Here is a 14,764-nt window from a genome sequence, read left to right on the forward strand (position 1 = left end):
CCCACCATCAACGCAGCCTTTATTTAGTAACCGCTTTGCCTTTGCCCCCCAAGTGGAGGCCGAGCCCCCCCCCCCCCACTGGGGCATTTTTGGGGGGGGGGGAGCCCTTTCTGTCCCCCCCCCGGTTAGTGGCTCTCTCTATACACATACATGGGGCCAGGGGGGCCGTGCGTTAATAGCAGAGCTCTACGTTAGCAGCTTTTGGGGGGGACACGCGGTCGATTATCGGTGGGACCCCCCCCATGTCCCCCAGGGCAGCATCTCCCTGCAGGGCCGTGGCCTGCAATGGGGCTGGGGGCTTGGGTGGGGGGGCAAGGGGCAGGCGGGGATGGGGATGGGAACAGGAGCACCCATGGGAGGGAAACAGCATGGGGGGGGGACAACAGGGGAAGGGCTGGGGGCACCCATAGGGTTGGTGGCATCTCCAGTGCTGGTGGCATCTACAGCATTGGCATCACCATAAGGGGTTGGTGGCATCTCCAATGCTGGTGGCATCTATAGGGTTGGTGGCACCATAAGGGGTTGGTGGCGTTTCCAATGCTGGTGGCACCACAAGAGGTTGGTGTCACCGTAAGGCATTGGTGGCATCTCCAGTGCTGGTGGCACCCATAGGGTTGTGGCACCATAAGGGGTTGGTGGCATCTCCAATGCTGGTGGCATCTTTAGGGTTGGTGGCACCATAAGGCGTTGGTGGTATCTCCAGTGCTGGTGGCACCAGAAGAAGCTGGTGTCACCATAAGGGATTGGTGGCGTTTTCAATGCTGGTGGCATCAATAGGGTTGGTGGCATCTCCTATGCTGGTGGTACCATAAGAGGTTGCTGTCATCTCCAATGCTGGTGGCATCTATAGGGTTGGTGGCATCTCCAGTGCTGGTGGCACCTGCAGGCACTGGTGATGCCTCCAGGACCAGCAACCCCTCCAGGCACTGGTGGCACCACAAGGGCCGGTGGCACCTACAGGCTTGGTGTCATTGCAAGGGCTGGGGATGCTTCCAGGACTGGTGATGCCTCCAGGCACTGATGGCACCACAAGGGCTGGTGGCACCTCTGGGTAATGGTGACACCTCCAGGATCGGTGATGCCTCCAGGCACTGGTGGCACCACAAGGGCTTGGTGGCACCAATGGGTAATGGTGACACCTCCAGGACTGGTGATGCCTCCAGGTGCTGGTGGCACCAATGGGTAACGGTGACATCTCCAGGACCAGGGCCACCTCCATGCACTGGTGGCACCAGAAGAGCTGGTGGTTTCTCTGGGTAACGGTGACACCTCCAGGACCGGTGATGCCTCCAGGCACTGATGGCACCACAAGAGCTGGTGGCACCTCTGGGTAACGGTGACACCTCCAGGACCGGTGATGCCTCCAGTGGCACCAATGGGTAACGATGACACCTCCAGGACTGGTGATGCCTCCAGGCACTGATGGCCCCAATGGGTAACGATGACACCTCCAGGACCAGGGCCACCTCCAGGCACTGGTGGCACCAGAAGAGCTGGTGGCTTCTCTGGGTAACGGTGACACCTCCAGGACCGGTGATGCCTCCAGGCACTGATGGCCCCAATGGGTAACAGTGACACCTCCAGGACCAGGACCACCTCCATGCACTGGTGCCACCTCCATACCCAGCACCCTCAGACGTTGCTGATGCGCACGCTGAGCCCTGCTCCCTCCCGCTCCCGCTCGGCCGCTTCCCGCAGGGACTCCTCCAACTTCACCTTCTCGGGGTCTCCGAAGCGGGGGGGCTCTCGGGGGCCGCGCGGCGCCGGCGCCTCCACCACGCGGTCGAAGAGGCTGAAGTCGGCCACGTACTTGCCGCTGGCCGAGAGCGAGATGGCCGGCGTGAACTCGTAGCCCCACAGGATCTCCTCGGGCAGGTAGGAGGTGCGGACCTGGCACGTGGCGCTGGTGGACTCCACGGTGCCGCTGAGGATCACCACGAGCTCGAAGTCGCCTTCACCCGAGCGCAGCGCCACGTCCCGCAAGGGGCTGCCCTCATCCAGGACGTGGTAGAAGGTGAGGGGCAGGATGAGGAAGGGGCTGTCCGAGGATGTGTCCACCTGGAAGTCCACGTTGAGCTGGTTGAGGTGGACGCTCTCGCCCTCCTTGGTGAGGTGGGTCTGGAGGAGCTTGCCCGTCACTTGGCAACCGATGAGGAGGCTCTTGCGCATGTTGGCCACGCGGATCATGAGGCAGGTCTTGCCGTCGTGCTGCGCCACCACGGCGTGCTGGCTGAAGCGGATGGTCTCGGCGCGTTTCTTGGGTCGGGCGATCTTGGCTAAGAAGGTGCCGGTGATGAAGATCTCCATGATGGTGGTGAGGACGAGCTGGGTGATGAGCAGCACGATGGCCAGCGGGCACTCCTCGCTGATGTACCGGAACCCGTAGCCGATGGTGGTCTGGGACTCGAGGGAGAAGAGGAAGGCGCCGGTGAGGGTGTGCACCTGCATCACGCACGGCGTGTGGTTGGCCGGCGGCTCGAACTCCAGCAGGTCCCCGTGGGCCACGGCCACCAGGTACCACACGACACCGAAGGCGAACCAGGTGCCGGCGAAGGTGGCGGAGAAGAGGACGAGCTTGTAGCGCCATTGCATGTCGATGAAGGTGGTCCACAGGTCCTTGAGGTACAGGAAGCGCTTGTCGGCGATGTGCTCCATGCGCACGTTGCTGCGGCCGTCCTTGGTCATGACGCGGCGCCGGCGCAGCCCCGCGCCCATGAGCGGGCGGCTCTCGGTCTGCGTGGTCTGGCTGTAGAACACCTTGGTGGAGGACGTCATCTGCAAGAGGGGATGGGACGTGAGGAGGGACGAGGGGATGGGTGGAGGAGGAGGGATAAGAGTGAGACAGGGAGGAGGGAGAGGATGGATGGAGAAGAGGAATGGGTGGAAGGAATGGCTGAGAAGATGGATGGAGAATAGGGATGGAGAAGGATGGATAACACTGACACATGGAGGAGGTAGAGGATAGATGGAGAAGAAGAATGGATAAGACTGACACATGTAGGAGGTAGAGGATGGATGAAGAAGAGGAATGGGTGGAAGGAATGGCTGAGAAGATGGATGGAGAATAGGGATGGAGAAGAATGGGTGGATGGAGAGAAGGAATGGCTGAGAGGATGGATGGAGAATAGGGATGGAGAAGGATGGATAAGACTGACACAGGGAGGAGGTAGAGGATGGATGGAGAAGAGGAATGGATGGAGAAGACGCATGGATGGAAGGAATGGCTGAGAAGATGGATGGAGAATAGGGAGGGAGAAGAATGGTTAAGACTGACATGGAGGAAGTAGAGGATGGATGGAGAAGAGGAATGGATAAGACTGACATGAAGGAGGTAGAGGATGTATGGATGGAGAAGAGGAATGGATGGAAGGAATGGCTGAGAAGATGGATGGAGAAGGATGAGTGGGTGGATGGAGAAGAAGGATGGATAAGACTGACACATAGAGAAGGCAGAGGATGGATGGAGAAGAAGGATGGGTAAGACTGATATATGTAGGAGGTAGAGGATGGATAGGGAAGAGGAACAGATGGAAGGAATGGCTGAGAAGACGAATGGAGAAGAATGGGTGGATGGACGGAGAAGAAGGATGGATAATACTGACACATAGAGAAGGTAGAGGATGGATGGAGAAGAAGGATGGGTAAGACTGATATATGGAGAAGGTAGAGGATGGAGGGAGAAGAGAAATGGGTGAATGGATGGAAGGGATGGCTAAGAAGATAGATGGAGAATAGAGATGGAGAAGGATGGGTGGATGGATGAAGGATGGATAATACTGACACATGGAGGAGTTAGAGGATGGATGGAGAAGAGGAATGGGTGGATGGAGAGAAGGTGGGAATACAGATGGAGAAGGATGGGTGGATGGACACCTGGAGAAAATAGAATAAGATAGAGAAGATGGATGGAGAAGGATGGATAGAGAAGAGGAATGGGTGGGTGGATGGTGGAGATGGATGGATGGATGGATGGATGGATGGATGGATGGATGGAAGGATGGATATATGATGGATGGGTGGATGGATGGATGGATGGGTGGGTGGGTGGATGGATGGATAGATGGAGAGAAGCAACAGCTGGGAAGAGGGGTGAGGAAGGATGGAGGAATGAGATAAATGAGGGATGGGTGGAAGCGGGATGGAAAAAGAGATGGAGAAGGACAGATGGATGGAGAGGACGGATGGAGAAGAGGAATGGGTGGGTGGAGAGACAGAGCGGCTGGAATGGATGGAGAAGGATGGATGGGTGAGACTTGACAGATGGAGGAGATAGAGAGCAGGGATGGATCCATCCCTGTGCGCGTCCCTGCATCCACCGGAGCTCCCATCCCTCCGTGCACCTGCCCATCCATCCCGGTGCGCATCCCGCTCCCAAGTCCTCCGGCTCCCGGCAGCTCCCCCCATCCCTCCCCATCGCACGGGGGGTCCGCGGCTCCCTGCCCGCCCGGGAGGAAGAGGAAGGGGGGGATGAATGGCGCTGACAAACGGCTGGTGCCGGCGCCAGCCGCGTTTCCGTCCCCGTTGTCCCCGGCCGGGCCGCGGGCACAGAAGGGGCCTTTCAGCCCCCGCCAGCGTTTGGCCCCGCACCGTTTCCGCCGCGGCACCGAGCCGGGGACACGGGGACCTGGTGGCACCGTCCCGGCTGTGGCACATCCCGCCTGGCACCGGGCCCTGCCCGGGGCGCACCGGGGACGCGGTGCCCCCCTCCCCATGGACACCGGGAGCCCGGTGCCGCCCGGTCCCCACAGCTCTGCCCATGGCGGGCAGTGACGGGCACCGGCACATCCCGGGCTGGGGGCGCGGCACCCCCAAAGTCCGTCTGCTCCTCTGGGCTCCCTCTGCCCTCTTCTATGGGGCAAAATAGACATCCCCTATGGGGTCTCTGCATCCACTTTGGGGTCCCTGCATCCTCTTTGGCATCCTTGCATCCTCTATGGGGTCCCTGCACCCTCTTTGAGGTCCCTGCATCCCACTTTGGGTCCTGCATCCTCTATGGGGTCCCTGCACCCTCTATGGGGTCCCTGCATCCCACTTTGGGTCCTGCATCCTCTATGGGGTCCCTGCATCCTCTATGGGGTCCCTGCACCCTCTTTGAGGTCCCTGTATCCCACTTTGGGGTCCCTGCATCCTCTATGGGGTCTCTGCACCCTCTTTGAGGTCCCTGCATCCCACTTTGGGTCCTGCATCCTCTATGGGGTCCCTGCATCCCACTTTGGGTCCTGCATCCTCTATGGGGTCCCTGCATCCCACTTTGGGTCCTGCATCCTCTTTGGGGTCCCTGCATCCTCTATGGGGTCCCTGCACCCTCTTTGGGTCCTGCATCCCACCTTGGTTCCTGCATCCTCTGTGGGGTCCCTGCATCCCACTTTGGGTCCTGCATCCTCTATGGGGTCCCTGCATCCCACTTTGTGTCCTGCATCCTCTTTGGGGTCCCTGCATCCTCTTTGGGGTCCCTGCATCCTCTTTGGGGTCCCTGCATCCTCTATGGGGTCCCTGCACTCTCTATGGGGTCCCTGCATTCCACTTTGGTTCCTGCATCCTCTATGGAGTCCCTGCATCCCACCTTGGGTCCTGCATCCTCTATGGGGTCCCTGCAACCCACTTTGGGTCTTGCATCCTCTAAGGAGTCCCTGCATCCTCTATGGGGTCCCTGCACCCTCTTTGAGGTCCCTGCATCCCACTTTGGGTCCTGCATCCTCTTTAGGGTCCCTGCATCCTCTATGGGGTCCCTGCACCCTCTTTGGGGGCCCTGCAACCTCTATGGGGTCCCTGCACCCTCTTTGGAGCTTTTCCACCCCCCACCATCCACCATTGGGGTTCCTTCCCCCCCCCCCCCCGCACCCCTCTCTGTGCCCCCCACACCCCCCCATGGGTGTCCCCTCGCTGTCGGGGTCACTGCGGCCCCGCTGCCCCCGGCCAGGCTCCCGTGCTGGACACGGTTGGTGACAAGCTGGGGCTTGTTCCCGGTGCCCGCGGGCACAGCCACAACCGGGCCGCTCCCGGTGACCGCTCTCCGGTTACCCATTAACCAAGGGCCCCTGCCTCCGGGTGATGGGGGGGGGCCCAGCCCCACTTGGGGGGTCCAATGTGGGCCTTGGGGACACGTCCGTCCCCCCCCCTCCTCACCGCGTCCCTTTGGCACCAGCACCATGGGCACCGTGCCCGTGCCCGCGCGGTGCCAACCGCATCGGCTCCCGGCCAGCACCGGCCCCATCGCAAACTGGGGCGCTGAGCACTGGTGGCACTGGGGATAATGGGGATGGGACCCCCATAGACACAACATTGGGGAGGGAGGGGGTTAGGGGGGGGTCCTGCTATGGGGCAGGTCCCGTTGTGGGGTGAGGGGGGGGATGTGGGGCGGCAGCGCATGGGGGGGGATGGGGACGGGGACAGTGGGGCCATTGTGTGCCCTGGCCAAGAGGCCTCAATGGAGCTGGAAGGGCACAAAGGAGCTTTGAGGAGGCTCCTGGTTAACATGCAGGGCCCGCGCCCCCCGCTGCCACCCCCTGCACCCCCCCGCACCTTCCTCATCCTCCTCATCCTCACCACCATGGGGCTGCAGATGGGACCCGCTATGGGGCGCAGCACCCCCAGACCCGGCCATGGGGGCGATGGGACCCGTCCCCCGTATCCATCCCCCCCCATCGGGTGACCCCAAAGCAATGATTTCGGGGTGCCCATCACCAGGGCAGGCCATGGACAACGTCTCCCCAGGGGTCTCCCATGGGAGCCCGCGGCGCCGGCGCTGCGATGGGGCCGATAAGGGCGGCGGGGGCCCCACGGCTCAGCCCTTGGAGCCATCGGAGGAGCTGCTCCTGGCACCAGCACCGGTGACCGCGGCCCCATTGAGATCCGGCCCGGTTAAACCGGCCCCGCTAAACCAGAGCTGGGGTAAACCACAGCCCTATTAACCCATAGCAGGGATAACCCACACTGGGAGAAAATAACCCACACTGGGGTAAAATAACCCACACTGTGGTAACCCACATTGGGATAAACCCACATTGGGATAACCCACATTGGAATAACCCACACTGGGATAAACCCACATCAGGATAACCCACATTGGGATAACCCACATTGGGATAAACCCACATTGGGATAACCCACACTGGGATAACCCACACTGGGATAAACCCACACTGGGATAAACCCACATCAGGATAACCCACATTGGAATAACCCACATTGGGATAACCCACACCAGGATAACCCCCACTGGGATAACCCCCACTGGGATAAACCCACACTGGGACAACCCATATCTGGGATAGCGCAAACCAGGATAACCCACATCCAGGATAACCCACACAAGGGATAACCCATAACCTGGGTAACCTATATCTGGGATAACCCACATCCAGGATAACCCCCACTGGGATAACCTGGGTAACCCACACCCGGACAACCACATCCAGGATAACCCCCATTCAGGATAACCTACATAGGGGTAACCTAGGTAACCCCCATCCAGGATAACCCCCATCCAGGATAACCTACATAGGGGTAACCTAGGTAACCCCCATCCAGGATAACCCCCATCCAGGATAACCCACATAGGGGTAACCTGGGTAACCCCCATCCAGGGTAACCCCCATCCAGGGTAACCCCACTGGGATAACCCATGTCCCATCCCAGTGGACCCTCTAACCCAAAGGGGGCTGAACCCCCCCCAGCACCAGGGTCCCTCCCCCGGGCCTCAGGCCTCAGGCTGGACTGTGGGGACATCCCAAGGGTTGGGTGGGCACGGCCAGAGGGGGCTGTGACCCCCATCTGCAGGGAGGAGGGACATGGGGGTACAGGGATAGGTGACACAGACACAGGGATGTGGGGATATGGGACATGGGGATGCAGAGGTACAGGACATGGGGGTACGGGGATAGGTGACACAGACACAGGGACATGGGGATGTGGGACATGGGGATGTGGGGACATAGGGATACAGGACATGAGAACATGGGGATATAGGATATGGGGATATGGGGACATGGAGATACGGGACATGGGGATACGGGGATAGGTGACACATAGGGACGTGGGGATATGGGACATGGGGATGTGGGGACATAGGGATACAGGACATGAGAACATGGGGGTATAGGACATGGGGATACGGGACATGGGGATATGGGACATGAGAACATAGGGATATGGGGACATGGGGATATGGGACATGGAGATATGGGACATGGGGATACAGGACATGGGGATTTGGGGGTATGAGATATGGGGATATGGGGACATGGGGATACGGGACATGGGGATATGGGGGTATAAGACATGGGGATGTGGGGACATGGGGATATAGGACATAGGGATATGGGGACATAGGGATACGGGACATGGAGATATGGGGACATGGGGATACAGGACATGGGGATGCAGGACATGGGGATATGGGGGTATGAAACATGGGGATATGGGAACATGGGGACATGGGGATACAGGACATGGGGATACAGGACATGGAGATATGGGGACATGGGGATATGGGACATGGGGATATGGGGTTATGAGATACAGGGATGTGGGAAGATAGGGATACAGGACATGAGAACATGGGGATATAGGACATGGGGGTATGGAGATACATGACACACAGACACAGGGACATGAGGACATGGGGATACAGGGACATAGGGATACGGGATATGGGGACATAGGGATACGTGGCCTTGGGGATGTGCAGAATGGGGATATGGGGATACAGGGACAGGGGATACAGTGGGGACCTGGGGATGTGGGGACCCGGGATTGTGGGGGTGTGCGGGGTAAGGGCCATGGGACACGGTGGGGCAGGGACACAGGGATGTGGGGTCGGGGATGCAGCCCCTATAGGGCCATGATGGGGACAGGAGCCCCCGGGGCAGGGCTGATGGGACCGGGACCGGGACCGGGACCGGGACCGCTCCCATGGCCCCGCCGGTGCCCGCAGCCCTCGGGGTGCCCCGGGGGGGGATCGGGGACCCCCGTACCCCCCCCCCCCCTCCGCCTTTACCTTGCTCGGGGACGGCCCCAGGCTCCGGGGTCCGGCCGCGCTCAGCCGCCGCCTCCCCCCATGGGCTTTATGGCTCGGCGGGGCCGGCGGCGGGACGGGCCCCCCCCGGGCGGGCACCGGCGGCGGGGGGGGGGGGGTGGGGGGGGTGGGGGGGGGCGGGGGGGGGCTGGTGGGGGCGGGCCGGGGGTTAATGGGGTGGAAAAGGAGCCGGTCACGTTACCGGCGGGGGGGGGGACACGACACGGACCGCCAGTCGGGCACCGGAGGCAGCGGGGGGGGTCACGGAGGACGCAGCCCCACGGGGGGGGGCCCGGGGCGGTCCCTGGGTCCGTGGCCCCGCACAAGGCCCCCGCTGTTCCCGGGCAGGGCACAAAGCGGCTTTGTCTGCCCCCGGGGGGGGGAATCGGGGGGGACGGGATGGGAGCAGGGAGGGTCCGGGGGGGGGAATGGGGTGGGGATGGGGATGGGGTTGAGCACCTATGGGGGGGGGGGGTGAGCACGGAGCCCTGGAGAGTGATGGGGGTCAGGGATGGGGATGGGGGGGGTCAGGACCAGTGATGGGGGAGTCTGGGCTAGTGATGGGGGGGTCAGTGCCGGTGATGGGGGGGGCAGGACCGGTGTTGGGGGTCAGGGCTGGTGATGGAGGGGGTCAAGACTGGTGTTGGGGGTGTCAGCACCAGTGATGGGGGTCAGGGATGGGGATGGGGGGGGTCAGGACCAGTGATGGGGGAGTCTGGGCTAGTGATGGGGGGGTCAGGTTTAGTGTTGGGGGTCAAGGCTGGTGATGGAGGGGGTCAGGGCCGGTGATGGGGGTCAGGGCCAGTGACTGGGGACACTCAGGGTCGGTGATGGGGGGGGTCAGCACCAGTGACGGGGGTCAGGGCTGGTGATAGGGTCAGGACCAGTCATGGGGAGTCTGGGCTAGTAAGGGGGGGTCAGGGCTGGTGTTGGGGGGGGGCAGGGCCGGTGATGGGGGGGGCAGGGCCAATGACGGGGATTGGGGTGGTGATGGGGGTCAGGATCAGTCATGGGGAGTCTGGGCTAATGAGGGGGGGGTCAGGGCCGGTGTTGGGGGTCAGGGCCAGTATTGGGGGAGTCAGGGCTGGTGATGGGGGGGGTCAAGGCCGGTGATGGGGGTGTCAGCACCAGTAATGGGGGTCAGGACCAGTGATGGGGGGGTTCAGGGGTGGTAATGGGGTCAGGACCAGGAACGGGGAGTCTGGGCTAATGGGGGGGTCAGTGCCAGTGTTGGGGTCAGGACCGATGGGGGGCAGACCAGTATGGGGGCAGGACCGTGTTGGGGGTCAGGACCAGTGATGGGGAGGTTCAGGGCTGGTGATAGGGTGGGGGTGGGTGTGGGGGTGGTGGGGGTTTCAGGGCTGGTGATGGGGTCAGGACCGGTGATGGGGGTCAGGACCAGTGATGGAGGGGGGCAGCACCAGTAATGGGGGTCAGGGCCGGTGATGGGGGGGTCAGGACCGGTGATGGGGGGGTCAGCACCAGTAATGGGGGTCAGGACCGGTGATGAGGGTCAGGGCCAGTGATGAGGGGGTTCAGGGCTGGTGATGGGGGGGTCAGCACCAGTAATGGGGGCCAGGGCCAGTGATGGGGGGGGTTCAGGGCTGGTGATGGGGTCAGGGCCGGTGATGGGGGGGTCACTGTCGGTGATGGGGTCGGGGCCGGTGTCGGTCCCGGTGTCACGCTCGGGTGAACTCACCCGGGGGGGGGCGGGGCCGCGGGGGGGGGCGGGGCGGCAGCTGCTCGGTATTTTTAGCCGCGCACTCCCGGTTCCCCGGCAACGGCGGCGGCGGACGTTGAGGGGGGGGGGGGATGGGGGGCGTTCCCGTTGGGGGGCGTTTGATAACGTCGGGGGGTGCTCGTTACCGTTGGGGGGCGTTTTAACGGTTGGGGGGGGGCCGCTTCTCCACCGGCACCGACCCGGTACCGACCCCCGGTTCCTGCCCCCCCCCACCCCCCCCGCACGATGCGCGCAGGGAAACGGCGGCCACGGGGTAACCGGTGAGTGCGGGGATGGGGGGGGGGGCTGTTATGGGGTGACCCCCCCCTTCTGTGCCCCCCATTTCGGGGGCAGAACCCCCCTGCGGTGGCAATGGGGGGGGGAATGGGGGTGGAGGGGGTGTGCGGGGGGGAGACACGCACATATGGATCATGGGGGGGGGGGCAGTGGTCACACGCGTGTGCAAGCGGTGCTGCGGGTGAGGGCACGTGTGTGGGCAGCGGGACACGCGTGTGCACGAGCGTGTTTGGGTGCAGCCGCGCGTGGGCAGCGGGACACGCGTGTGGGCCGGTGCCGCATGTACATGTGAGCGCACATGCGTGGGCAGCGGCACACGCCCTCTGCGGTGCGTGGTGCACGAATGCACACGTGTGGGCATCGCTTACATGCGTTAGTGTGAGCTGGGCATGCTCCTGTGCCATGTGTACATGTGAATGCACACGCGTGGGCATCGCTTACATGTGTTAGTGTGAGCTGGGCATGCTCCTGTGCCATGTGTACATGTGAATGCACATGCATGGGCATCGCTTACATGTGTTAGTGTGAGCTGGGCATGCTCCTATGCCGTGTGTACATGTGAATGAACACGTGTGGGCATCGCTTACATGCGTTAGTGTGAGCTGGGCATGCTCCTGTGCCATGTGTACATGTGAATGCACACGTGTGGGCATCGCTTACATGTGTTAGTGTGAGCTGGGCATGCTCCTGTGCCATGTGTACATGTGAATGCACATGTGTGGGCATCGCTTACATGTGTTAGTGTGAGGTGGGCATGCTCCTGTGCCATGTGTACATGTGAATGCACACGCGTGGGCATCGCTTACATGTGTTAGTGTGAGCTGGGCATGCTCCTGTGCCATGTGTACATGTGAATGGACACGCGTGGGCATCGCTTACATGCGTTAGTGTGAGCTGGGCATGCTCCTGTGCCGTGTGTACATGTGAATGCACACGCATGGGCATCGCTTACATGCATTAGTGTGAGCTGGGCATGCTCCTGTGCCATGTGTACATGTGAATGCACACGGGTGGGCATCGCTTACATGCGTTAGTGTGAGCTGGGCATGCTCCTGTGCCATGTGTACATGTGAATGCACACGTGGGCATGGTTACACGTGTGTGCACACTGTGCTGTGTGTGGACGTGCTCTGGTGCTGCATGCACACGTGTGTGCATCTGTTCCATACATGCATGTTCTAGTGCTGCATCCATGTGGAACGCTCACTCGAGGACATCTACTACACGCATGTGCACAAACTGGGCACGCTTTAGGGGCCTGTGTGTTGATGCGCATGGGGTGCGTGTGAATGCATCTGTACACGCGTGTGCATGCCTTGGATACGCGCCAACGCTGACATACGATGTACACACGTGTGCATGCCTTGGATACGCTCCAACGCTGACATACGATGTACTCACATGTGCATGCCTTGGATACGCTCCAACGCAGACATACAATGTACACGCGTGTGCATGCCTTGCATACGCTTCAATGCAGACATACGATGTACACACGTGTGCATGCCTTGGATACGCTCTAACACTGACATACAATGTACACACGTGTGCATGGCTTGGATACGCTCCAATGCAGACATACGATGTACACACGTGTGCATGCCTTGGATACGCTCTAACACTGACATACAATGTACACACGTGTGCATGCCTTGGATACGCGCCAACGCTGACATACGATGTACACGTGTGTGCATGCCTTGGATACGCTCCAACGCAGACATACGATGTACACACGTGTGCATGCCTTGGATACGCTCCAACGCTGACATACAATGTACACACGTGTGCATGGCTTGGATACGCTCCAATGCAGACATACGATGTACACACGTGTGCATGGCTTGGATACGCTCCAATGCAGACATACGATGCACACGCGTGTGCATGGCTTGGATATGCTCCAACGCAGACATATGATGTACACACATGTGCATGCCTTGGATACGCTCCAATGCAGACATACGATGTACACACGTGTGCATGGCTTGGATACGCTCCAATGCAGACATACGATGTACACACGTGTGCATGGCTTGGATACGCTCCAACGCTGACATACAATGTACACGCATGTGCATGGCTTGGATACGCTCTAACGCAGACATACGATGTACACGCGTGTGCATGGCTTGGATACGGTCCAACGCAGACATACGATGTACACGCGTGTGCATACCCGCCGCCGTGCCTCAGTTTCCCCATTGCCCCCCAGGCACTGACCCATGGCGAGGGGCTCACGCCCCCCCCCGGCTCCCCCCCGGCGCCGGCGCCGGCAGCGTTACGTGGAGAAGGACGGGAAGTGCAACGTTCAGCACGGGAACGTGCGCGAGACCTACCGGTACCTCACCGACATCTTCACCACCCTGGTGGACCTCAAGTGGCGCTTCAGCCTCCTGGTCTTCATCCTGGCCTACGCCGTCACCTGGCTCTTCTTCGGCCTCATCTGGTGGTTCATCGCCTACTGCCGGGGCGACCTGGAGCACCTCGAGGACCACGCATGGACCCCGTGCGTCAACAACCTCAACGGCTTCGTCTCCGCCTTCCTCTTCTCCATCGAGACCGAGACCACCATCGGCTACGGGCACCGCGTCATCACGGACCAGTGCCCCGAGGGCATCGTGCTCCTGTTGCTCCAGGCCATCCTGGGCTCCATGGTGAACGCCTTCATGGTGGGCTGCATGTTCGTCAAGATCTCGCAGCCCAACAAGCGCGCCGAGACCTTGGTGTTCTCCTCGCACGCCGTGGTCTCGCTGCGGGACGACCGCCTCTGCCTCATGTTCCGAGTGGGGGACCTGCGGGACTCGCACATCGTGGAGGCCTCCATCCGTGCCAAGCTCATCAAGTCCAAGCAGACGCAAGAGGGGGAATTCATCCCCTTGGACCAGACCGACCTGAGCGTGGGCTTCGAGACGGGCGATGACCGGCTCTTCCTCGTGTCGCCCCTCATCATCAGCCATGAGATCGATGAGAGGAGCCCCTTCTGGGACGTCTCGCGGCACCAGCTGGAGAAGGATGACTTTGAGATCGTCGTCATCCTCGAGGGCATGGTGGAGGCCACAGGTAATGGAGAGGTGGGGGCATCTCGTCCCCATGGGGACTGGCTCATCTCCATGGTGGACATCTCAGCTCCATGTGGGTACCATCACCTGTCATCGTGGGGACACAGCATCTCTGTAGGGAATACCTCATCCTTGTAGGGGACAGCTTCATCTCCATAGGGAGGTCTCCATGGGGCCAACTCATCTCCATGGGGACCCATTATCCACATGGGGATAGCTCTGTGGGACCATCTCACCTCCATGTGGGCACCATCACTCGTCCTCATGGGTTCACATCATCTCTGTAGGGACATGTCCATGGGAATACCTCATCCTTGTAGGGGACACCTTCATCTCCATAGGGAGATCTCCATGGGGCCACCTCACCTCCATAGGGACACATAATCCACATGGGGATAGCTCTGTGGGACCATCTCAGCTCCATGTGGGCATCACCATCCGTCCTCGTGTGGTCACATCGTCTCTATAGGGATGTTGGGATACCTCATCCTTGTAGGGGACAGCTTCATCTCCATAGGGAGATCTCCATGGGGCCACCTCATCTCCATAGGAACACATAATCCACATGGGGGTAGCTCTGTGGGACCATCTCACCTCCATGTGGGCACCACCACTCGTCCTCATGGGTACACAGCATCTCTGTAGGGACACGTCCATGGGAATACCTCA

The 14,764-nt window shown here is 60.9% G+C and overlaps 2 protein-coding genes across 2 annotated transcripts; one reads left to right on the forward strand and one right to left on the reverse strand.

The window, feature by feature from the left end:
• Positions 1–1,611: 1,611 nt before the first annotated feature.
• Positions 1,612–9,134, reverse strand: LOC133215593 (ATP-sensitive inward rectifier potassium channel 10). Its single transcript, XM_061359672.1, has 2 exons — positions 8,999–9,134; positions 1,612–2,775 (listed from the first exon to the last, which is right to left on the reverse strand). Exon 2 carries the CDS (start codon positions 2,773–2,775, stop codon positions 1,633–1,635), a length of 1,143 nt encoding a protein of 380 aa, XP_061215656.1. The 5' UTR covers positions 8,999–9,134; the 3' UTR covers positions 1,612–1,632.
• Positions 9,135–10,837: 1,703 nt separating this feature from the next.
• On the forward strand, positions 10,838–14,564 carry LOC133215518 (G protein-activated inward rectifier potassium channel 3-like). Its single transcript, XM_061359587.1, has 3 exons — positions 10,838–11,017; positions 13,249–14,096; positions 14,416–14,564. The coding sequence occupies exons 2-3, from the start codon at positions 13,259–13,261 to the stop codon at positions 14,562–14,564; spliced, it is 987 nt and encodes a 328-aa protein (XP_061215571.1). The 5' UTR covers positions 10,838–11,017; positions 13,249–13,258.
• Positions 14,565–14,764: the final 200 nt, after the last annotated feature.

Source organism: Neopsephotus bourkii, unplaced genomic scaffold, assembly GCF_033783945.1.
Source record: "Neopsephotus bourkii isolate Nb327-2 ecotype Australia unplaced genomic scaffold, CSIRO-AGI_Nbou_v1 NB_989, whole genome shotgun sequence".
NCBI lineage: Eukaryota > Metazoa > Chordata > Aves > Psittaciformes > Psittacidae > Neopsephotus > Neopsephotus bourkii.

What these genes read in the sequence shown, in the direction of transcription:
- LOC133215593 (XM_061359672.1), bottom strand. Translation starts at nt 2,775, where the DNA reads ATGACGTCCTCCACCAAGGTGTTCTACAGCCAGACCACGCAGACCGAG.
- LOC133215518 (XM_061359587.1), top strand. Translation starts at nt 13,259, where the DNA reads ATGGCGAGGGGCTCACGCCCCCCCCCGGCTCCCCCCCGGCGCCGGCGC. An exon ending in GGGCATGGTGGAGGCCACAG is followed by an intron (nt 14,097 to 14,415) that starts GTAATGGAGAGG and finishes TCATCCTTGTAG; the next exon opens with GGGACACCTTCATCTCCATA.